This window comes from Canis lupus, chromosome 14 (genome assembly GCF_048164855.1).
Source record: "Canis lupus baileyi chromosome 14, mCanLup2.hap1, whole genome shotgun sequence".
Classification (NCBI taxonomy): Eukaryota; Metazoa; Chordata; class Mammalia; order Carnivora; family Canidae; genus Canis; species Canis lupus.
The window spans coordinates 24,881,979-24,907,025 of NC_132851.1; the positions used below are offsets into that span (position 1 = coordinate 24,881,979).

Here is a 25,047-nt window from a genome sequence, read left to right on the forward strand (position 1 = left end):
TAGCGCCATCTCGGCCTACCGCGCGGCGCGCGCCCGGATTGGTCGGCGGCGGCGGTGGGCGGGGCGGGTGGCCGGCGCCCCGCCCCCTGGTCCTCGCCTGGGCGGAGCCCCGCGGCCGTCCCGTGGCGCGGCGGGCCGAGGGTGGGCGGCGGTTACTCTGGTTACCGCCCAAGCGCCGCGCGGGATGCTGGCGAGGAGGCCGTCCGGAGCCGCCGCCGCCGCCGCCGCCGCCGCCGCCCGCTGAGCCAGCTCCCTGGACGCCGCCGTTGCCCCGCGGGGAGACTGAGGCGCGGAGCGGGAGGCGCGGGGGCCGTGACCCGGGGCGTCTGCGGGGCGGGGGCGGGCGCGGGCGCGGGCGCTCCCAGCCTCGGCGCGGGGCGGTGTCTCTCCGCGCTCCCCCCCGGCCAGGCCGCGCCCAGACGTCTCCCCTCCGCGTCCGCCTGCCGAGGGGCACCTGCTGCAGGTGAGCGAGGACAGTCTCCGGCCCGGCGAGCGCACGTCGCCCGCGGAGACGCCGGCGGTAGGTGACCCGGGGACGCCCGTCCGCCAGGAGGAGACCCATGGATTGGCGGCAGGACGGGGGTCTGGTCGGGGGCTGCGGGAGCAGGCGGTTTTTCAGCACTGCCTGGTAAGTCCGGACGACTCTGCCCCCTTGACATGCTCTCACACCAGCCCGCTGCGATTTCGTAGATTCCGCGGATTTGGGTCGTTACCCTGCGACGGTGCTTGCTGGACCCCGGCCGCTTCCTCCTCCTGCTTTTGGTGGCACGTTCTGGGGAGCACCTCGGATCGCCAGAACCCTACAAAGAAAAAGGAGGATCTCCGCTTTGACCCCGGGGCACCGGCGGAGGCTCCGAGCCATGTGGACCTTCTTGGGCATTGCCACTTTCACGTACTTTTACAAGAAATGCGGAGACTTCGTGTCTTTCGCCAACAAGGAGCTGCTGCTGTGCGTGCTGGTGTTCCTGTCCCTGGGCCTGGTGCTCTCCTACCGCTGCCGCTACCGGAGCGGGGCCCTCCTGGGGCGCCAGCGGAGCGGCTCCCAGTTCGCGCTCTTCTCAGATATTCTGTCGGCCTTGCCTTTCATTGGCTTCTTCTGGGCCAAGTCACCCCCGGGATCAGAGGATAAAGAGCAGCCTGCGTCTAGGAGGGTAGGTGGAATTTTAAGTGGGCAAACGAGCAGAGCGTGTTCTTTTAAAATTAGGATTGGGGATCGATCGCTCAGATGTGAATTTTCCTCTTCTCTCCAGGCCAATAGGCGACAATTTAGATACTCTGCTAGGAATCCCCATTTAATTGTCATGTTTTTTTTTTTTTGTTTGTTTTGTTTGTTTGTTTGTTTCTGTTTTTGTAAGCTCTTGACTCTTCTGGGCTTCGTCCTTGCCACCGGTAGGAGTGAAGGAGAAGCTTCATTTCAGTTAGTGTTGGTTGAGCCAGTGCTAAGTGGAATTGATTTGGTTATGAACATAGATTTGGTTATGAAAGGGGAAATGTTAGAATTTCATTTTGAAGGCAGACGGAATCACTTTCTGCCATTGGGGAAAAAAAATGTTTTACTTAAATCCTTGGGTAAGGATCTTATGTGTACCTGGGGAGAAAGAAAGCGGCTGCAGGTTAAGCCCACTGCTTATAGATGACAGCTAGCTATGGCGAGTAACAGAGCAATTCAAAAGGCTAGTGGAGTAAAAAGCAGTTCATTTTATTAAAGTCGTGGGCAAAAATCCCCTCCTCTCCCGATGCCTGTGGGGCATTGAGGAAATCTATGTAGCAATGCCCTGAATCGTGTCGATAATTGAGTAAGGTCCACAGTTTGGTCATGTTCCTAATTCTGAGGCTAATCTTTAATCACATGTGAAATTATGCCTCCTGCAAAGACAGCAGAGGAGGACAATAGTAGGTGAGAGGGAGAAGAGGTCTGGCTTCAAAGCCAGAATATTTAGGGCCTGTTCGCTTTTCCCAAGAGCACCAGAAGATTTTAAGCAGGGGAGTAACAATACCTGATTTTAACTTTTTATTTATTTATTTACTTAATTTTAATTTTTCTTTTTAAGATTTTTATTTTTATTTATTTTATTCATAGAGAGAGAAGCAGAGATACAGGCAGAGGGAGAAGCAGGCTACACACAGGGAGCCCGACGTGGGACTCGATCCTGGGTCTCCAGGATCACACCCCGGGCTGAAGGTGTGATCTTCATACCGGGCTGCGCCACTGGGGCTGCCCTAATTTTCACTTTTTTAAATAATTTATTTATTTGAGAGAGAGAGAGAGAGAGAGAGAAAACACAAGCGGGGGGAGGGGTAGAGGCAAAGGGAGAGGGAGAAGCAGGCCCCTGCCCCCTTGAGCAGGAAGCCTGATGTGGGGCTTGATCCCAGGACCCTGGGATCATGACCTGAACTGAAGGCAGACGTTTAATCAACCCAGGCCCCCTGATTTTAACTATTTTATATTATTTTTTAAAGAATTAATTAATTAATTAATTAATTTATGAGAGACCAAGAGAGAGAGGTAGAGACATAGGCAGAAGGAGCGGCTGGCTTCCCACAGGGAGCATGATCAGAACTCTGTCCCAAGACCCCAGGATCATGACCTGAGCCAAAGGCAGGCGCTCAACTGTTGAGCCACCCAGTCTCCCCTGATTTTAACTTTTTAAAAAGAGCATTTCCAGTTGGTATGTGGAGAGTGGATTGCAGGGCCACGAGAATGGGAGCAGGGCTCTCAGGTGAGAGACTACAATAGGAGGCCAAGTGAGGGGTGGTAGTGATTTGGAGTTTGGGTGAGTGGCCTAAGAAAGTAGTTTACTCCTGGAAGGTTCTAGACCTGCATTATTTTACTGTATCCACAGTACAGATTAGTAAGGCCTATAGAAGGGAGGACTTGATTGATAAGTTTTGCTCCACCAACTTCTGGCTGTAAGACCTTTGGCAAGACCTTTGTTTCTATAAGAATCAGTTACCTCTTCTATTAGATGAGGATGGCACCAGTCTTGCTGTTAGTTGAGGAATTAATTTAATGTGGTCTGTAACTGACAGATAAAAAGTAGCTATTATTTGTCTAAAGGTAATGTAGACCTTTAAAGCAATCTTTTGACTAGTGATTTGAGCAGCAATAATGCTGAGTATGGCTTGGAGCAGTGGCAAAGTAGGGAGAGGGAATCTTTAATCTCAGTTTGGAATCTTTAGTGTTGTCTCAAGTACCTAGGACACCAAACACTAGTATAGGTGGCTGGAATGTGATTACATCATGTGATGTTGAGACATTTTTGGGAAGGGAAAATTCGATTGCCAGCAATCAATGGTTGGTTCCATTTTGTAAATGCCTCAGGCTTTCTGCTTACTCCTAAATACCAGGGAGGTGATAGACTGCATTGAGCACTGAGTTCCTATTAGTGCCTCTCCTGACCATTCTCTGGATGACTGAACTAACTCAGGTGCCCCTTTCAGGATTGTGTGTGTGTAACAGGGAAAACTTAGGAAGAAGAACTAATAATAAGTGGCTAAGATGACAAAAAGGGCTTATCTTGCTCCCAGAACAGTATTTTAAGTATAGTCAGTTATTCTGGCCATCAAGAAATACTTACGGGAAGTCTTCTCTTGGTAAAGGACAAAAAGATAATTTCTCTAAGAGAAATTATAAAAAATGGAATGGACAAGCCCCCAGTCCCCGTAGAGTAAAGGAAGACCAAAGTCCCTATAGAGTTAAAGAAAGAGTAAAATCACAGAGAATCAAAGTTCTAAAAGATTTTAGGTTTTATTTCCTTCCTTTTTGTCTGAGGTCTTTTATTAAAGTCCCTTCAACATGGCATTTGGGCCTATCTTAATCATTATAGCGGTGTGTGTGTGTGGGGAGACCCCAAGGAAGATTGTTCCTTGAAATTCTGTATCTGAAATGTCTTTATATTTGTCAATCCACATACCAAGAACAAATACTTATTTCAAACCTGAATTACTCATGTTAAAAAACCCAACAAGCAGTGTTATTCTCAGTGGACATAGATCTCTCAAAACAGGACTTTTTCATCTTCTTATGAATAAAGTTTTCATTGTCAGCCCAACTCGTAATAGGTTTGATGTTTATTCCTAAATGAACCAACTGTCTGAGTAGGCTTTCTTAGAGTGTCAAAATGGCGCAAATTAAATATGTTCTCATATGGGTTTTTTTTTTTTTTTAAAGATTTTATTTATTCATTAGAATACACAGAGAGGAGACAGAGAGAGAGAGAGAGAGAGAGAGAGAGAGAGGCAGAGACACAGGCAGAGAAAGAAGCAGGCTCTATGCAGGGAGCCCGACGTGGGACTCCAGGATCGCGCCCTGGGCTGAAGGCAGCGCTAAAGCGCTGAGCCACCCGGGCTGCCCATGTTCTTATATGTTAAAGACTTAAATGTGAACAGGTCCAATCCTAAGGGACAGAATGAGTTATTTTGTCCTTTCAGAATTTTCTTGAGTTAAATAATTCTCAATTAATAGATTAATAGCCAGTATTTGACAGTCTTTTTGTTACATAAAAGTGATTTTAGGGTAAGATAGGTTTTTCAGATGAAAATCCAGAAGGAGAAAATAAAAATAAATATGGAAACATGTAAAAAGCGCTGAATAGTTTGCAACATGAAGTTGAAATAGAAGCTGTGTGTGATCTGCATCTGGTAGGTGTCTGGTATGTATTTGAAGACTTGAGTAATTAATGATAGAATTTTCCCTATAATAAGTCTTTGGAGCACCTTGTAAACATTATTTATATTTAGCTTGGTATGGTCTGTCTAACTGCATTTTCTAAATATATGTGGAAAATATATTTAATTTTATTGGGATATTATACATTGTAAATTTATTTTTAATTATACATTTTAAATGTTATTTAACTGAATATTTTGATATGCTTGGTTTTATATATGATCTGGATTTAAAAACAGCAGTGCATTTGGTTTGATAGTGTTTGGGATGTAGCTTTTGCCTAAGATGGGTAAGTCCAGAGTGTCTATATAGTAGTACCATGATTTAAGGATAGCAAATGTGGATATATAATTAACATTTTTTTTTAAATAGCACAAAAAAGGAACCAGTATTTCAGAAACAACCTTAATAGGAGCAGCTGCCTCTTCAATACCTTCTCAAAATGACCCAGAAGTTATCATTGTGGGATCTGGTGTACTTGGCTCTGCTTTGGCAGCCGTGCTTTCCAGAGATGGAAGAAAAGTGACAGTGATTGAGAGAGATTTAAAGGAGCCCGACCGGATAGTTGGAGAATTTCTGCAGCCAGGTGGTTACCGTGTCCTTGAAGACCTGGGTCTTAAAGGTAGGTTCATACTAATTTTGGAGGAGTTATGTAGTATAAGCAAGCACTTTTCACTTTAGACTATCCTATAACTGGTAAAAAGAGAATTCCAATTTATTTACATTTCTAAAAGTTACTGTTTACCAACAAATCTGCATGGAAATGAGAGCAAAGGAGAAAATAAGCATTTAGTGTATGAGGAGATACAATGAAGTGGCTACAAAATAGAAATGGTCAAAATTAAGATTGGAAAACCAGAATGAGGTCATGAAATTTAGTGAAAGGTGAAGTACAAAAAAAAAAAAAAAGAAAGGTGAAGTACATATTATTGGTGAAGTACATATTATGTCCCTTGTATAGAATCTTTTATTTAAGCATCATCTGTTAAACCAATGATTTTTAAGCACTGACTATTCATTTAGGGAATACTTACTCACTGTCTACTTTGTGTGAGGTGCTGGACTTGGTACCGAGGATATACTGGTGAACAAGACTGATTCATTGGTCGCTCTTAAGGAGCTTGCTTGGCTCATGTGGTAGGGAAGGTAATATAGGAAGTATGAGCCTTGATTCTGGAACTAGATTACCTGGGTTTGAATACCCACCCAGGCACTAAAAAAGCTGTATAGCCTTGGCTAGGTTATTCATCCTACTGTCTACCAGTTTCTTCATCTGTAAAATGGGCATTTCATGTGAGTCCTGGCCTCATAGATTATTATGAGGATGAAACAAATTCATATACAGAAAGCATTCAGAACAGCATCTGGTATATAGTGGGCACTATGTAAATGTCTGCTGTTTTATACAAGGAGCTGAAAAGGTGAGCAGTCTAGCTAGGAAGTGTTAGGTGATGAGGAAAGGAGAATGGCTTGAAGTTAAAGTTGGAGAGATAGGCGGTAGCACATCATGGAGGGCTTTGCAGTCAGTGGAGCAGGAGTGTGACATGACCTGGCTTATGCCTGTATAAAATGGCTTCAGACCTTTGACATCTACTCAAAATAACAGACACATTTTACATCCTGACCCAGCACACACAGACATATATAAATTTGACGGAAATTCATTTCATTTTACTTTTTAAATACTTGTCACCCAAGTACATGATTCACAAGTTGGAATTCATTTCATGATTTACCATTGACTCACACCCTGTAGTTTTAAAAGTCATGTGGACCTAGGGTGGTGGATAGACTCTGAGATTGTGGCAGTGGGGTAGCAGGAATCAATGCAGAGTCCATTACAAACTCATTGCTAAGTCCAAGTGATAGATGATGGTGGTTTGGGCTGGTGTGGTGGCAGAGGATATAAAGAGAAGTGGACAGATTGATGTTCAAATTAAGAGACAGAAATGGCGTGACTTACTAAGGGATTGGTGTGAGATAACGAGGGAGGAAGGCAGTATTTTTTTTTTTTTTTCTTTTTCGGGATGGGAGAAGGCAGTATTAAAAATCATTCTGAGGTTTTGTTTGAACAGCTGGTAGATGGTGGTATCATTTGGTGATAAGAAGATCCAGAGAGGAATGGGCATTGTGGATAGTTTGTGGGACATGTTGAGATATCCAAGTGGAGAAGTTAAGTTGCATATATGAATCTTGATTGCAGAGGAGTGGTTTGGACTGGCTGGAATTAGACATTTCAGAGGTGTCAGCATATTTGTTGAAGTTAAAAGCCACAACAATGATGGAGAGAACACATAGGGAGAAAAGAGAAGACAGAGTAAACCAAGTCCTGGGAAACTGATATTTAAAGATCAAGCAGGTGCCATTTAATCCAAGAGAGAATGTTTCTAGTAGGAGGGAATGAGTATATGTCAAGAAAGGGAAGGACAGCTATGCTGTGGTTTGCTAATGAAGCTCAGGTTAGATGAACATAGAAGAATGATTTGGCAATTTGGAGGTTGCTTGTGACAGTGACAAGATGTTTTAGCAGAGTTACGGGGATAAAACCCAGAGGGAAATGACTGGGGTTAAAAACATTTGAGATCAGAAAAACACTCTTGAGTGTTTAGGAAATAGGGCAATAATGAGACGTAGGTGTGAGGATAAAGAAGGTGTATTTTGGGAGCGCCTGGGTGGCTCAGTTGGTTAATTGATTGGTGTGACTCTTTATTTCGGCTCAGGTCATGATCTCAGGGTTGTGCAGACACAAATTCTTTGAGGAGTGGGGAGGAGGATAGTGTTGACTGTAGTAGTATGAGTGAAGGGGAGAATAGGTAAAGAATGGTTAGATCACAGGGGTGCTGAATCCATGGGATTTTATAGCCCGCTATATGGTTTTGGCTTATGTTCAAAGGGAAGCCATTGGAGAATATTAAGAAGAGGAGTTATTCCATCTCACATTTTAGAAGTGTGATTAAAAATATTATTTAGAAATAATTATGTTACTCTGTAGAAAAAAGAGTAGATCATAAAGTGGCAAAGACAAGCAGGGGGACATGTCAAGAGGCTATTGCAGAATCAGAGTTGATGGCTTAGAACAGGATCATAGCAGTAGAGAGGGGGGAAGCGGTTATGTTCTGGAAACACCTTCCAAAGGAAGAGTCATTTGGACTTGCTGATGAATCAGGTGTTAGGTATGAGAGAAAGAGGAGTCATGGTATTTACACAAGACTAGACATTACCAGGCCACGTCCAGACCTGATCCCTGTGGTACTCAGATGTGTAGAGATGAGTGTGGTGAGTGGGAGTCAGAAAGCTGGGACCGAGGAAGAGCAGTCAGTGAGGAGGAAAAGCAAGAGCACACAGGGCTGAGGACCGAAGTGGAGAGAGTATTTTATGAAGAAAGGAAGTTCCATCTCCGTCTTTTTAGGTTTCTTAACCACCACCTTACATGAGAGGTTCACTTGAGACAGATGGGGCAATACCCTGAGACAAGATTTTGTTACTCTTAGAGTTGAACATCAGGCAACCGGAAATGCTCTCCAACTAATGACCATATATAGAATCATTTAGAGATCTGATTTCAAGGGACATCACCAAGGTTGTGGTAATAAGCCTTAGTAGATTTTTATATGTAGTTTATGCAAGAGTAAGGAGAGCCTCTAAAGTATTTTAGCCAGTCCACATACCATGAATACCCTTAATAGCAAAAATAAGAGTCCTTATTAGCATTCATTTTTACTATTAATTTCCCCTGAAGTATGATGAGATGTGGATAATAGAAACACTTGGAATAGTTACTTTTTGGAGTATGGATTTTTTTTTTTTTTGGAGTATGGATTTTTAATATAATATATACTGCTCCTTCCTGAGTATGAGTTTTTATTTTTAAATTTTTAAAAATATTTTATTTATTTAGGGAGTATAGGAGCAGGGGGGAAGGGAGAGAGAGAATCCCAAGTAGACCACGCTAAGCGTGAAACCTGATGCGGGGCTTGATCTCAGGGCCCTGAGATCATACTTGAGCTGAAATCAAGAGTTGGGTGCTTAACTGACTGGGCTACCCAGGTGCCCCCTGAATATAAGTTTTTAATAATTGATTGCCCTATGGCTTAAGCTTAATATCTAGAATTCTTAAAATTAACACATTATAATTTAAATGCTATATTTTAGAATGAGTCATAATATCTAGTAGTTTGACTTTAAAGTTGCTTTCCATCCTTAGCAGAGGCAGTTTTTTAGTTTTTTTTTTGTTGTTGTTAGTTTTGTTTTTTCTTTAACTTGCCTCCTTATAGCGACTAATTCTGCATTTTTTTTAAATGTAGGAAGTGTTTTCCATGTCTTTTTTTTTTTTTTTAAGATTTTATTTATTCACGAGAGACAGAGAGAGGGAGAGAGGCAAAGACACAGGCAGAGGGAGAAGCAGGCTCTATGCAGGGAGCCTGACATGGGACTCGATCCCAGGAATCCAGGATCAGGCCCTGGGCCAAAGGCAGGTGCTAAACCACTGAGCCACCCAGGGATCCCCTTTCCATGTCATTTTATCTGATATATTGACCAGTAGTCTGATGTCATAAGTGTGGAGCTTTATGATTAATAGATAGTGAAAGCTGTAAGTTATGTCACTGGCTTCAAAGTTATTAACATCTAGTATTCATGAAGCATGAATTTCATTGAAATGTAGGATACTGTCTTCTTGTCTGCTTAAGAAAGTAAAAGTATTCTAAGTCTGCCGTATTTGATTTTATCAATGAGGTTGAGATAGGAAGAGATGTAAAGAAATCTTAAATTAGACCTTTTTTTTAAAAAAAAAAGATTTTATTTATTCATGAGAATACACACACATGCACAGAGAGAGAGAGAGAGAGAGAGAGAGAGAGGCAGAGACACAGGCAGAGGGAGAAGCAGGCTCCATCCAGGGAAACTGATGTGGAACTCGATCCAGGGTCTCCAGGATCACGCCCTGGGCTGAAGGTGGTACTAAACCACTGAGCCACCCAGGCTGCCCGTAGACCTTCTTTATATACTTATCTTAAGATAGTTAATTAACCCAAGGGAAAATTTTGCTGTGCCACTACTATATGTTTTATATTTTCTGATGTGTTCTAAAATTGGCCAGTTTAAACATTTCAAGTACTTCTGTATTATAGTTATGGGTTAAGAAAAACTCAGCAGCTGAACAAAGAATTATAGAAATACCAGATGGGCTTCAAATATCTAGGTTGGAAAAGATTGGCAATTTCCTGAGATCCAAATTAAATATACTGCCAATTGGCAGCTTTTAGGATATCTGTGTACTTTTCCCCGACTGAATTTTAACTGTAATAATTTAAGAACCATAATAAAAAACTAGTTTTGTTTCTGGGTCAGATGTATGACAGTATTCATCCAGGTTGTCCCTGCCTGGATTTTAAGTGCAATTAAAAAACATATCAGAAAACTAATTTATTTTGATCTTAGCCTAGATGTGTGACAGAACTGTTTATGAAGATTTTCTTTCATCTATTTCTTTCATTCTTCTAATGTACTTCATCTTAATATATTAACCACTATGATTTTAGGCCTATGTATAGTATCTTCTCAGTTGATACTTCATAATGTACTCTTTCTAACTTAGATTAATATTTAAGTTGTTTTCAGTTTTTTTTTTTTTTTAAGATTCTATTCATTTATTCATGAGAGACACACAGATAGAGAGAGAGAGAGGCAGAGACATAGGCAGAGGGAGAAGCAGGGAGCCCGACGTGGGACTCAATCCCAGGTCTCCAGGATCCTGGGTAGCGCCAAACTGCTGAGCCACCTGGGCTGCTCTTTTCAGTTATTCTTAATTAGAGATAACACTATACTCAACATACTCTTTCATATAACTTTAAAAATTATTAAAAATTACAAATTAGATCTTTAGGATGAGCAGTAGATGAATTTACAAGACTAAGATTATTACATCAAAGGATGGGAACTTCTTGGTTTTTGATAATTATTGCTACAGTTACTTTCTTAAAATGTTTTTAGTTTATAGTATGACCAGTAAAATCTGCATTTATCAGTTTTATTATAATATCACTGGCAATTTTGATAGATTCAGTATCTTACTATTTTAATTTATTTCATTGATATTTTTAAATTAGGTTTTGAACATTTTTCCTGCTATGTTCAATATTTCCGTGTTGCTTTATATGAATCACCCATAAGCTTTTCACTTGTTATTACTAGGGTCTTAATACTTTTCCTATGGAATTTAATGAATACATTTTATATATAAATATTAACCTTTTTGCAGTATTACAGATTTGCTAAGAAGGTGTCTTCTAGACACATTAAGAATTCTGAAATAGGGGCACCTGGGTGGCTCAGCGGTTTAGCGCTGCCTTCAGCCCAGAGCGTGGTCTCAGAGTCCTGGGATCGATTCCCGAATTGGGGTCCCTGCATGGAGCCTGCTTCTCCCTCTTCCTGTGTCTCTGCCTCTCTCTCTCTCTTTCTGTCTCTCATGAATAAATAAAATCTAAAAAAAAAAAAAGATTTCTGAAATAGCTTTATTAATGTCCAGTTGTCAAAATGGTTTCATCGCATTGTGAAGACAGAGACTCATTTTTGATGGCTGCTTGTCCTCTGGTGCCTCATACAACCCTGGGCATGTCAACAAAATTGACTTTTTTGAACTGAACTGTTTTGCAGATGCAGTGGAAGATATTGATGCCCAGGTGGTAGATGGCTACATAATCCATGATCAGGATAGCAAATCAGAGGTTCAGATTCCTTACCCTGTGTCAGAAAACAGTCAGGTGCGGAGTGGAAGAGCTTTCCATCATGGAAGATTCATCATGGGTCTCCGGAAAGCAGCTATGGCAGAGCCCAAGTAAGACTACTTGGATATATAATGTTAGAAAGACGCATTTAAACGTGGCCCTTGCACAAATATGGTCTTGTCAATTGTCATTGATATTTGGGTATGGGCTGGAACGTAGGTGTACTAAACAGTAAGGTAGAAGAACGTTAGATCTTCAGTGCCTTTGTCAAGAATATCATATAGAGGATTTCTGTTTGAAGGACACAGAACTATTGAGATTTTTCCTTTGGCTAAATGCATTGTGCAGTTTTGTTTTTATGTTGTGGGACTTTGGAGGATGCAGTTATAACTGAAGTCTAAGTCCTTTGCCTGTTTTGGGAGTTGGGGTTTGTGCTTATGGTATTTCCTGTTAAAAGAACAGAGGATTTCTTTCCTCTTAATTATTAACTTCTATTTGCCCCTAGTCTTTAGGCACTATAATTGAGGAAGTTTAACACATGAGAACCCTCATGTCTTTGACAAAGGCTTAAGTGTTGAGAAAGCAAGTGAAGAAGTAAGTGGACTTACCTTGGGACTGAGCTTTCTACGTTCATGGTAGAAACATGGGAAAATACACAAAAATAGAAGATTGTAAAAATTACCCATGATTCTTCTGACTAGAAGTAATTATTCAGTACTCTGAATAATTTGGTGGATAAACTCCCAAAATCAGTATTTTCCCATTTGTGTATACATTTGTGTGGTGCCTAAAGTTTTTCTGCATGTATTTTTTTAATTAATTGAGGTAAAAATCTCATGTTACTTTAAAAAAATCATTACGTTAGTATATATATGTATTCAATTTCAAGAAGTTAGGAAATGAAAACCACACTTACTTCATTCCAGACCTTCTATATGTACATGTCTGTACACGTGTGTGTGGTTTACATGGGTAAACTGGAGATAAGGAATAAGGAATTTATTATTCCCTTTTTAAATTGTTCAAGTGTGCTACTGCATGCTATATTTCTGTTTATCTTTTAGTACAAAGTTCATTGAAGGCATCGTGCTACAATTATTGGAAGAAGATGATGCTGTGATGGGAGTTCAATACAGGGATAAAGAAACCGGGGACGTCAAGGTGAGAGATAGCAAATGTTAGCTCTTCCTAAGAGACGTTTTTCCTTCTTTTTCTCCTACTCCTTTGAAAAGTAGGCCCACCAATTTATTCATCTGATAGCCTGAGTTCTAAGTGAGCCATCTGCAGCAGAGTAGATTTCAGATGGCAACACGTTGCAGACATGCACCACTAGATCAGTAGTATTTTTAAAAAATATTTTACTTATTTATTCATGAGAGACACACAGAGAGGGAGGCAGAGATATAGGCAGAGGGAGAAGCAGGCTCCATATGGGGAGCCTGATGCTGAACTTGATCCCAGGACTCTGGGATCATGACCTGAGCCAAAGGCAGATGCTCAACCACTGAGTCACCAAGGTGCCCCTAGATCAGCAGTGTTAAAGATTGAAAGGAGAAATATACACTTGCAGAGAAGCAGAGGGGACCTGGAAGGTGAAAAAAGGAAGGGTTCAACATGAATGAAATGATTAGGATAAAATAAATAATTGTTTTAATCTGAAAGGAGGAAGTAAGAATCCCCGCAGAAATAGAGTAAAATAGTTGCTAGTACATGCTCACGCTGGTTTAGTAAGAATAGAGAAAGTGAAAGGCTAATCTGTTGGTTCTCCTGGGCTGATCCCTAGGGTCACCACCTAGAAACTCTGATGGGGGTGACTGCAGGGTAATATGGACGCGTATATCCATTCATACAAAATTTCTTTTAAACCCTAGCCACTGAGTGAAAACACCATGTAAAGTTAGAAGATTCTAGGATAAACAGTGGAGTCATCCTTGGACTTTGTGATGAGATTCAGTGTTCTGTGGTCCACACTTGCTTTGTAGTTGTTCATCATTAATCCCAGATGGTTTGGATGATAGTGCTTCCAAAGCAGACAGTCCATCTCTAGAGAGTGGTCATTCATTAACCTGAGGCCAGTAGCAGCTTCTTCTTTAGTGTTATCTTCTGTAATGTCCAATAAAATATGTAAATATTTTCCAAGAACGCACATTTATTTATTTATTTATTTATTTATTTATTTATTTTATTTTTAAAGATTTTATTTATTTATTCATGAGAGAGAGAGAGAGAGAGAGAGAGAGATACACACACACAGGCAGAGGGAGAAGCAGGCTCCATGCAGGAAGCCTGATGCGAGACTTGATCCCAGGACTCCAGGATCACGCCCTGGGCCAAAGGCAGGCGCTAAACCACTGAGCCACCCAGGGATCCCCAAGAATGCACATTTTAAAAGAATGGTCCTTTTACTGTTTATTTCTGGCTGTTTAGCTGAGTGTTGTTTATCTTTGTTGTAGGAACTCCATGCTCCATTGACTGTTGTTGCAGATGGACTTTTTTCCAAGTTCAGGAAAAACCTGATCTCCAATAAAGTTTCGGTTTCGTCTCATTTTGTTGGCTTTCTCATGAAGGTACTAGAGAAATGTAATGGTAGAAAAATGACAGCAACTTGAAATTTGAAAATTATTAAAATATTTTGTTTTATTTCGTTTTCTTCTAGAATGCACCACAGTTTAAGGCAAATCATGCTGAACTTATTTTGACTAATCCGAGTCCAGTTCTCATCTATCAGATTTCATCTAATGAAACTCGAGTACTTGTTGACATCCGAGGAGAAATGCCCAGGAACTTAAGAGAATACATGGCTGAAAAAATTTACCCACAATTACCTGGTAAGAAATAGGATTTCATGCACACTGTAATCTGTAGTCTGAAAGCAAACATCACAAAAGGCTGTCCATCTCCAGTTCTCACAAAAGCTGGGTCTAAACTAGGTCAGAGAGAAGAAAGGCAGGTAAAAAGTGTACCCCATCGGTCAGGTGTTCTGGAGCTGAGCTGTTTAACTACCACATACAGAAATCTCCAAATTAAAAGAAAATAGTTTCTTTCTTTCTTTAGTTTTTAAATTGTGACTCAGAACAAAACTCAATTATATTTACAGGAATATGGAAATATTCGGCACTCAACAAGGTAGAATTCACAATGTTTTGCAATGAATCTAAAAAAGTTACTAGACAAACACTATTTTTGATGAGGAGAAAAATCAATTAATCTATTAAAACCAATCCATATTTCTTAAAAGTTAGGGACGGAGAAGATATTAAAAATACCGTATCACACCACTTTTTTAAAAAGATTCAAATTGAGCTTTTCGAAATGAAAATCACAGTGCTTAAGTTGAGAAATGTACCAGTGGGATCAATGACAGATTAGACATTGAATAAGAAGAGATCCATGGGTTTAAAGGCATACCAATAGAAATGATGCAAAATGAAGCAAAGTAAAGAGTTTTGTTAAGAAAATAGTTTCAATAGAATTTTATATATTAATTTAAATCATTGTTTTCAGAATAATTATTAGTGTTGGGAAAGATGGCACTTTTTAAAGGTAGTCTGGATAGTGGAAGGTCTCTGAATCCTTGAACTGTCTCTCCTACTTCATTACTTTTGCGCTTGCTTTTTGGAGAAACTGTAGCTACCATTGATTGAATATCTACTGTAAGGAACCTTCCAAACATAATTTCATTTATCTACACAGTCACCCTCTGAGGTAGGGTTTATCATTATCCCAGTTTTATTGATGAGCAAACTAGGAGTCAGGAAGACCCTCTAAGGATAAACTCTTAGCCAGTGGTGGAGTCAAGGTCGAGGCCAGGCATGTCGGGCACCGTGAGCGATCTTCAAGATCAGTTTTAGTTTGGAATTGAATACAGAAAGTCTTCGTGAGATTTCAGACATATTTGTAAAAACACTCCTAAAAATTACTTTCTGGCATTTTCTTTTTTGAGAACGGGAAGATGTAAGTTAAAGTAAAAATTTAAGATATTAATTAAAATATTAAGCATATTGATAAAATTGAGGGGGAACCCTGCTTGCCAGTTATGATGTGATTGTAGTAATAGGAAACTGTCTTTGGTAGGAGTATATTTTGTTTAAAAATTGTTTCTTTTTCAAGAAGTTTTTTTTTAATCTAAGTGAACATACTCTGTTTAATAACAGAATATTAAGAAGTATGAAGGTATACATGGACAAACTTAGATTTCTTTTTTTTAAAGATTTTATATATTTATTTAGAGATTGAGAGAGAACGTGCGAGCAAGGTGGGGAGGGGCAAAGGGAGAAGGAGTCTTAAGCAGACTGTGCTGAGCGAAGAGCCTAATGTGGGGCTCCATCTCATGACCCTGAAATCACAACCTGAGCCAAAACCAAGAGTTGGATGCTTAACTGACTGAGCCACCCAGATGCCCCAAACTTAGATTTTTAATAATGATATTTTCAACATTTCAAATCATTTGCACTTCAGCCATTTTTGAAGCTTTCAGAGGAAAAATGACTTATTCACATTTAAGAAAAATAATATATTTTTAGCGTTTTTTTCTTTTGTTGTAGATTGCTTTTCCTAATCTAGAGGTTTAGAACAGACTGCTCTGAGATCATGGTGGGAAACCATTTATAGGTTTATATTAATCTTTTTAGGTTATTGAAATTCTCCTTGTAGGAATGGAATAATTTCAGCTTAGGCATTCTGTTCCTGTATTCCCAGATTACATTGGGAACTGTATAAAAAGACATTTCTTTTTCTTTTCTTTTCTTTTCTTTTCTTTTCTTTTCTTTTCTTTTCTTTTCTTTTCTTTTCTTTTCTTTTCTCTTTTCTTTTCTTTTCTTTTCTTTTCTTTTCTCTTCTCTTCTTTCGTTCTTTCTTCTTTCCTTCCTTCCTTCCTTCCTTCCTTCCTTCCTTCCTTCCTTCCTTCCTTCCTTCCTTCCTTCCTTCCTTTCTTCCTTTCTTCCTTTCTTCCTTTCTTCCTATTTATTCATGAGAGACACAGAGATAGAGGCAGAGAAGGAGGCTCCTCACAGGGAGCCAATATGGGACTCGATCCCAGATCCCGGGATCAGGCCCTGAGCCAAAGGCAGACACTCAACCGCTTAGCCACCCAGGGGTCCCATATTTTGTTTTCTATATGACTTAGAAGCAAAGAACTTTAAAACTAGGGAGTATCTCAGAGATTAACTCTTCCCAGCATTTCATATTATAGATGAAGAAACTGAATCTCAGAAAGGTAGAGCTCTCTACAACTTACATTTTTTCTGCCATACGTATCCACCTGCTGTTTGTGGACTGCTAGTATATTTATTATTCCCAGAATATGGTGGTGAAGGTAAATTAAGTGTTAAATATGATCTCATCTCCTCTGGATTTGCTTCACTCTTCTTAGCTTTTTTGTTCATCCAGCTGTCTGTGTATCTATTTACATTAAATTTTTCTCAGATTCCTTAGCATGAATAACTAGGTTCTTAATGAACAATTGTAGTAATAAAATAATTAGTTCTTGATTTATCACAAGGCATATGTAATATGTATAGGACATATATTATTATATGTAACATACAATAGAAGGTATTTTATACTTGATAAGAACATGTGACAATTAGAAATTGAAAGTTTATAAACCATTTATTTGGTGGGGTGGGATTTATTGCAGATCACCTCAAAGAACCGTTCCTGGAAGCCATTCAGAATTCTCGTTTGAGATCTATGCCAGCAAGTTTTCTTCCTTCTTCACCAGTGAACAAACGAGGTATTATTTTATTGGGGTGATTTTGTAAAGGGTGTCCTACGTATTCAACTTTAATATTCCAAATGTAACGTGATAGAATGTATGCTACTGGGAATCATATGTGGGACAGAGAATTGGTTACTGTGTATGAACACATTACTAACACCAAAATTAGATTTATGATGTCTTTGTTATTTAATATTGACTGTATGTCATTAGACTTGTTATTGGGGCTATAACGGTTAAGTGTAGTCCTAAATATATGGAAGGTAATTTTCCTTTTTTTTTTTTTTTCAAAAGATTTTATTTATTTGAGAGAGAACACAAGCGGGGAGGAGGGGCAAAGAGAGAGGGAGAAGTAGACTCCCCGCTGAGCAGGGAGCCTGATACTGGGCTGCATCCCAGGACCCCGAGATCATGACCTGAGCAAAAGGCAGATGCTTAAGTGGCTGAGCCACCCAGGTGCCCCTAGAGAAGGCAATTTTCTAGTTGAGGGGTATAAACTGGTAATTTCAGAACAGTGTTGATAAATGCTGTAGTAAAAGCCCACTCATGGTACCACGAGATTCACTGTGAAGGACAGTATACACGGCAGGGAGGGGAGCTTGTGAACTATGGGGTGACTGGGGAAGACATGTCTCAGGAAATAAAACTGGAGTTGGGACATGAGGGATTAGTGGGAGTTCATTAGGTGGAGTGAAATGAGGGACTTCTAGGTAGAAAGAATAATATCTGCAAAGGCCAGGATGGCTGAGAGATGGCAGCGTTTTCAGAGAAGTCCAGTGGTTTCCTAAGGCTGGAGCACAGGATAGGTGTCAGAGGGGTAGTAGAAAGGTAACGTATTTATTTAAAGCTTAGTTTTAATCTTGTAAGCAGTAGAAAGTCATTGAAAAGTTTTTTTTTTTTTAATATGATGGCTTTATTGAGATGTAATTCACAAATCATATAGCTCACCCATTAAAGTTTACGGGTCATTAGTTTTTCTTTTTATTTATTTATTTATTAAAAGATTTTATTTATTTATTCATGAGAGACACAGAAAGAGAGGCAGAGGGAGAGGGAGAAGCAGGCTCCATGCGGGGAGCCCGATGTGGGACTTGATCCCGGGTCTCCAAGATCACACCCTGAGCTGAAGGCAGATGATGGCTCAACCTCTGTGCCACCCAGGGATCTCATAGTTTTTAGTATATTCATAGATACATGCAACCATCACCACAGTCAATTTTAGAACCTTTATATCACCCCAAAAAGAAACCCTGTACCCGTCAGCAATCACCGCTCATTTTCTCCCAACTCCTAGCCCCAGGCATCCACTAATTTGCTTTTTGTATGTATAGATTTGCCTATCCTGGACATTTCCTATGAATGCAATCGGGATCCTTTGTAATTGGCTTCTTTGAGGTTCATCCATGTTGTAGAATGTCCTTCATTTGTTTTTGTGACCAAGTAGTATTCCATGTGTGGAAATACTACATTTTAACTATCCTAATTCATCAATTAATAGATATTTGGTTTGTTTCCACTTTTTGTTATTATGAACAATGCTGCTGTGAACATCTGTGTATGAGTTTTTGTGTGGATTTAATACTCACTTTTTTTTGGGTATAACTGTTTAACTCTTTGAAGAACTGTCAAACCAATTTCCAAAGGGGCTGCCCCATTTTACCTTCTCATTAACAATGTATGAGGGTTCCAATTTCTACACATCCTCACTAACTTTATTTATTTATTTATTTATTTATTTATTTATTTATACCAACATTTGTTATTATGTGTCTTTTTGCCCATACCCATTCTAGCAGTTGTAAAGTAACATTTCATTGTGATTTTGATTTGTATTTCTCTGATGGATAATAATGCTGAAAATCTATTCATGTGCATATTGGACATTTGTATTTCTTCTTTGGAGAAATGTCCATTCAGATTGTACATTTTTTAATTGGTCAAATTAAAAAAAACTTTTATTGTTGAGTTCTAAGAGTTCTTTATATATTCTAGACATAAACCCCTTATCAGATAAATGATCTGCAAAAACTTCTCTCATTCCATGGGATTGTCTTTTCACTTCCTTGAAGATGTCCACTGAAGTTTTTAATTTTCATGAAGTCCAGTTTATCTGTTTGGGTTTTTTTTGTCAGTTCTGCTCTTGATGTCAAAAGTCTTTGCCCAATCCAATGTCACAAAAATTTACTCCTGTATTTCCTTCTAAGAGCTTTATAGTTTTAGCCATTGCATTAAGGTATTTGATCCATTTTGAGTCATATTTTGTGTATGATGTGAAGAAGGGGTTTAACTTCATTTGTATATGGATATCCAGTTGTCCCAGTACCATTTGTTGAAATGACAGTTCTTTCCCCATTGAAGTGTATTGGAATTCTTGTCAAATTAATTTTACTGTAAATGTAGTAAGAAAATGTATTTTTTCAACAATATTTTGTAGTTTCAGAGTATTTTACATCCCTTTTGTTAAACTTACTTCCAAGTATCTTATTCCTTTTCATGCTATTGTAAATAGACTTTTCTTAATTTCATTGTAAGAATCTTTATTGCTAATTATAGAAGTACAGTTGATTTTTGTATATTTATCTTGTATCGTGAAACCTTGCTGACCTCATTTATTAGTTTCTAATAGTTCATTGAAAAGTTTTAAATAAGATAGTGGCATGACTAGATTTTTATTTTAGAGATCTTACTCTGATATGTTGTGGAAGATGGTTTGGAGGACGGGTCAGGCTAAAGCTTATATTAAGGCTATGAATTGTTCCATGAAATGGTGATATAAGATTCAAACTCAGGTTGTGGCAATGGAAATGGAAGGAATGGAATCGTGTGCTCTATAGGATGTGGGATGCATGCAACTTGGTAACTCATTGGCTATTGTAGTAAGGGAGAGTGAGTTCTCTTGATGGGTTTCAGGTTTCAGGGTTAGGTAATTTTGCCAGCTATTTGCTAATATTGGAAATATAGGAAAAGGAATGTAAGTTTAGGGAAGTGTGTAGGAAGAGGTGAGGAGTTCACTTTTGGACATGTTGGGTATGAAGTGCCGGTAAGGCATTGCGTAGATATGTATAAATACCACTGGAAATGTGGGTGTGGAACTCCAAAGAGAGGTCTGAATGGGAGCTGTCGGTATACTGTTGTTCCTGCACATAAGCAGATTGAATTTGCTATGGAAAAACATGTGTAATAAACTACTAATCATATAAATAAATGAACACAGAGCAGAATAAAGAAGCCAATGCCAAATTGATATAAACAACATGCCAACAATAATTGGTGGGATTAGAAATGTTCTATGGAGAAGGAGGAAAAAAAGCTATTTGTAGTTTGTGTTTTTTAAATGAAGATATTAGAGTAATACATAAAAAATTTGAATTAATATTTAGAAGCTTCCTTTTTACAATATTTATTATATGTATTGTATAATTAGTTACAAATATAGTATATTGGGACATTGCAGAAAATTATCCATAATTTTGCCACCTTAACGTTATTATTATGGTTCTCTATTTCCCTTTCCGATTAAATTAAATAAATGCTTTGCTGAAATGTCCCTGTAAGTGTTGGGTCATTAACCACGCTGACAGTGGCCTGGGAATCTTAGGCAGCAAATATTGCTGACCTCTTCATTTTTTCTCTTGTGGGAGACTCGCTTTTTATGCCCCCAATTTTTTTTTTTTTCGTGAAAGAGGCCTTATAAATATTTTGGCATTGTTTGATTTAAACTTAGATTCACATGTGACTTTCATGAGGGCAGGGACCGTGTTCTTGTTCTTACCGATCCCCAGTATCTGGGACATAGTCATTAATAAATATTAATTGAATTTTTGTCTCAACAGATTGTCGTCATGATTTGCTCCCTTGTATTTTCACGTTATTTTCTAGTTCACATTCATAATGTGTATAAATTTACAGAATTTTTTTGTCTTAAGGGATGCATCCAAGATGATGTCATAATCTAAATTCTCTCTTTCATTACAGGTGTTCTTCTTTTGGGAGATGCTTATAATATGAGGCATCCTCTTACCGGAGGAGGAATGACTGTTGTTTTTAAAGATCTAAAACTATGGAGAAAATTGCTAAAGAGTATCCCTGACCTTTATGACGATGCAGCTGTTTTCCAGGTAAGATATTAAATTATTCTTTGTCAAAAATGTCTCAGTGGATCTCTTTCTGAATCTAAGAGGAATGGGGACTTCTGGGGGGAGATCTGTACTTAGGAACCTGGTTCTTAGGCAGTCTTGTTCAGGTGTAAAGAACCTGTGGACCTGTGCAACCCATGAATCTTACAGAATTTCTAAATTTCTGTTTGAATATCATGTAACGTTGGGTTGCATGGACTGCTTTGCTTATAATGATAGTATATTTAGCTTCAGAGTCATGGAACTCATTCTTCTGGAGATCTTTTGTGTGTATATGTGAATGATAAACATAAGGCATAATTGTTTATAGATGGTGCTCAGGATAAACATCAGTTTGAGGGGATTATAAACATTAATTTATGCTTTCCCCCCAACCATGTAATAAGTGATCTTATTCCTTTTTAGGCCAAAAAATCATTCTATTGGGAGAGGAAAACATCTCATTCCTTTGTTGTGAATATCCTTGCTCAGGCTCTTTATGAATTATTTTCTGCCAAGGATGGTAAGTATAGATATTTTTTAATGAAAACTACCAAACTGCAGATTTTAAGCCCAGGAAGGGAACTTAATTATAAACAAGTTAGTGATTAGGCCAGAAATAGAAATGTTTCTCGAGTCTGCTAACTCCCAAGTGGTGGCCCTTTGTAACTCCCTCCTTGAGCAAGACTTTCAGCCTCTAATCATCATATATTCACCACTTTGTGCGGAAGCATTAGAAAACCTTCCTAGCACTTCTTCAATGATGTATCTTTATTAATTCCTCTGGTGCAAATCAGCTCATGCATATCCACAAATGCACAAAGTTGTGATGGAGGATCTTTCTGGCCATGAATTAAAATGTAATATAGTTGTTAATCTTTCTCTTCCTGAACACTAGTTTCAATTTCTGTTCAAAGTAGTATTTTATAAAATGAGTATAAGCTGCAGAACAGGTTTAGATTTTATCTCCTATTAAAATACACAAGTAGCAGAATGCATCTACCTTTTACTCACCTGAAATGTTCCCGTGCTTTTGTTTTTGTTTCCATATTGTAAAGTGATGATGGTCAGTCTGTATATTAAGGAAAATATGACTTAGCAAAAGCAGTATTAGAAATGGAGGAAGAGGCGATCGTGCCACCTCCCAACCCCAGCAATGTAGAGATTAGTTAATGAGACTGGACGTTTAGGTTTTCGGGAATAAATGTAACTCCAGTCCTGTTATTTCAGATATTTATAACAAAGCTACTTCTGTGAACTGGCCAGGGTCCTAGTGGTCTATGCTTTGGTGGCTTCAGTACAAAAGATAATATATTACAAATACCTTCTGTATGCATTATTCTTGATAAAAGAAAAAAAAACCCAACTCATTGTGATTTGCCAGTCAAACCTCTCTTGCTAATTGCCATGGGTGGATGGGTAAATAAAAAGACAAGAACCAAGTTTTGAGTTTTTCTAAGTCCTTCTTTTTAAGCTTTTCTTAAACTCTTGATTTTCTTACGTTTCAAATTTCAATCTGCCAACGTACAACTTAAAGAATGTTATGAAAGACTAGAGGAAGTTTATTGGAGTAAGTTTACCTATTACATCCTTTTAAAAATCTGTTCTAAAGAAAAATCTAGGTATACCTGAAAAGAACATTTATTCCAACTAAAAAAATTGTTAGGTGATAATACTATGTTGTGAGGGTTTAATGAGTCACTCTGAAAACCCATACAGATCTAAGGCATTGTTAATATTGACAGCTCTTCTTTTTACTTGATAATTTACTGCTCAGAGATGTAGGTTGAATATCTTAGAGACTGGGAATTTGGTTTCTAGAATTGTGTTCTTATGACAAAAAGAATTCACAAAATATTTGCATCACTTAATGAATTTACAACAGTCAAGGAAATAACTTTTAAACAACTTTTTAAACAACTTTCTTCCAAATTTTATTTTAGATTCCCTACATCAACTAAGAAAAGCCTGTTTTCTTTATTTCAAACTTGGTGGCGAATGTGTTGCTGGTCCTGTTGGGCTGCTTTCTGTGTAAGTTGCTTTAATGACACAGAGGAACCAGATCTGATTTTCTTTGGAACGCTCTGTTTATAATTTACTGCAAGTCTTTCCTCCCTTCTACATTTTGTCACTTTTCTATCCATTAGACTCCCAATCAGAAGGTAGCTCAGAGAAATGAAAAGCGCAACATTTAGCCCTGTGTTTTACTTCTGGGAGAACAGTCCTGATTAAAATAGGAGCTGGTTTTTTGCTGGTGGGTTTAACCACATGATCTGATCCATGGGGGCCATGGATTGTCAAGGAATTTGTATTTAAAATGTACTTCAATTAGGGTGCAGGGACTTGTGAAACTCACTTGTGGTTTTGACAGTGCAGACATTTGTAGAATTATTCTTGAAAAGTCTGCGCAGTAAATTTCTCTAAGTCAGGTCTGTTCATAATTACCTATAATCTGAATGTCAATTCTGTTACATTTTGAAAAACCTAATACTCCCACAGATTAGGCCATCCAGGTCCTTCTGACCAAGATGTCAAGATTAGTGAAAGAATACAGCTCCATACGTGCAGTTTATGTCGACCAGGCTAAGAAGAGTTCTAAGGGCTTTTTGTTGTCTAAGAACATTTACTTGTCCCTGCTATCAGAATCAGAGCGCAGAGGAGTCCTCAATTCTAGAGGAGACCTTCCTCTAGAATGTAGAATATGTGTTTAGCTTTATAGATGGGACATAATTAGAACCTTTCTATGAGTACATTTTATTTTTATTTTTATTTTTTTTTTCTATGAGTACATTTTAATTGCTGGGTCTTACTAATACATGTTTTTTTTTTTTTTTTTTTTTCTATTACAGCCTGTCTCCTAACCCTCTCATTTTAATCGGACACTTCTTTGCTGTGGCCCTCTATGCCACATATTTCTGCTTTAAATCGGAACCTTGGATTACAAAACCCCGAGCCATTTTCAGTAGTGGTGCTGTATTGTACAAAGCATGTTCTGTAATCTTTCCTCTGATTTACTCGGAAATTAAGTACCTGGTCAATTAAGCTTACAGGGGAACCATTTGCAAATGAATATTTTGAACTCGCCAAGTCCTAAGAGACTTTTGGAAGAGGATGTACATAGCATAGAACTATCCCACTTCTAAAGTGGAAACTCTCGGACCAAGATTGGGGTTAATTTGTTTTTGAAGTTTTTTGTATATAAACATGTAAATACATACTTTGCAATTTAAAATGAAGGGTAAAATAGACACTTAAATGATTGTTATCCTAGATTAGTGCTAACACTGAGGAATTGCAGTTTTTCTTTTGAATTTAGTAGCTGGGAGGAGTCATTGTGGGACTTACAAATAAAGTGAAGAATGAACTCTCATGTCTTTTTGTCTTTCGCGGACTTGATGAAAGTTTCACGATCCTGGGAAGGAAAACCAAAGCAGAGGGTGGAAAATGCGGAGGGAAGCCTGTTCTGTGAAATAATGTGTTGGGGAAGTTCCCTTAAAATCTCTGGACTTTATTTTCCTCATGTATCCACCGAGGCAACTTGATAAAATTCTCTTCTGAGTTCTTTGAATATACCCCTTTCCTACAGGAACGCAATCAGGGCTTTGTAAGTTCTACTCTAGAATATGAATTAGCCAGGCTAGGCTTATTTCAAGAAACAGTGGATGAACAAATTTGCACTCGTAATATCTGGCCTAATGCTTAGAAATCAGAATTCACTGGGTTTTAGTACATTTGAAGAGATTATGGACATCAGAAAGGTATCAAGGAATTTCAGTAAATCCCCAGGTACCACTAAAGGTGCTCCCCCTGAAAGAGCAA

At 38.8% G+C, this 25,047-nt stretch overlaps 1 protein-coding gene across 2 annotated transcripts; it reads left to right on the forward strand.

Moving 5' to 3' along the window:
* The first annotated feature begins 310 nt into the window (after positions 1 to 310).
* On the forward strand, positions 311 to 24,592 carry SQLE (squalene epoxidase). 2 transcript variants are annotated; one of them, XM_072774475.1, is made up of 12 exons: positions 311 to 463; positions 691 to 1,151; positions 5,042 to 5,291; positions 11,324 to 11,504; positions 12,459 to 12,555; positions 13,848 to 13,961; positions 14,051 to 14,222; positions 17,033 to 17,128; positions 21,089 to 21,231; positions 21,655 to 21,751; positions 23,172 to 23,259; positions 24,078 to 24,592. In XM_072774475.1, the coding sequence occupies exons 2-12, from the start codon at positions 861 to 863 to the stop codon at positions 24,268 to 24,270; spliced, it is 1,722 nt and encodes a 573-aa protein (XP_072630576.1). In that variant the 5' UTR covers positions 311 to 463; positions 691 to 860; the 3' UTR covers positions 24,271 to 24,592. The 2 variants fall into 2 exon arrangements, with proteins under 2 accessions (XP_072630576.1, XP_072630575.1); XM_072774474.1 differs by having other exon boundaries at positions 361 to 520.
* Positions 24,593 to 25,047: the final 455 nt, after the last annotated feature.

What these genes read in the sequence shown, in the direction of transcription:
- SQLE (XM_072774475.1), top strand. Translation starts at nt 861, where the DNA reads ATGTGGACCTTCTTGGGCATTGCCACTTTCACGTACTTTTACAAGAAA. An exon ending in GCAGCTATGGCAGAGCCCAA is followed by an intron (nt 11,505 to 12,458) that starts GTAAGACTACTT and finishes TTTATCTTTTAG; the next exon opens with TACAAAGTTCATTGAAGGCA. An exon ending in AATTTACCCACAATTACCTG is followed by an intron (nt 14,223 to 17,032) that starts GTAAGAAATAGG and finishes GATTTATTGCAG; the next exon opens with ATCACCTCAAAGAACCGTTC.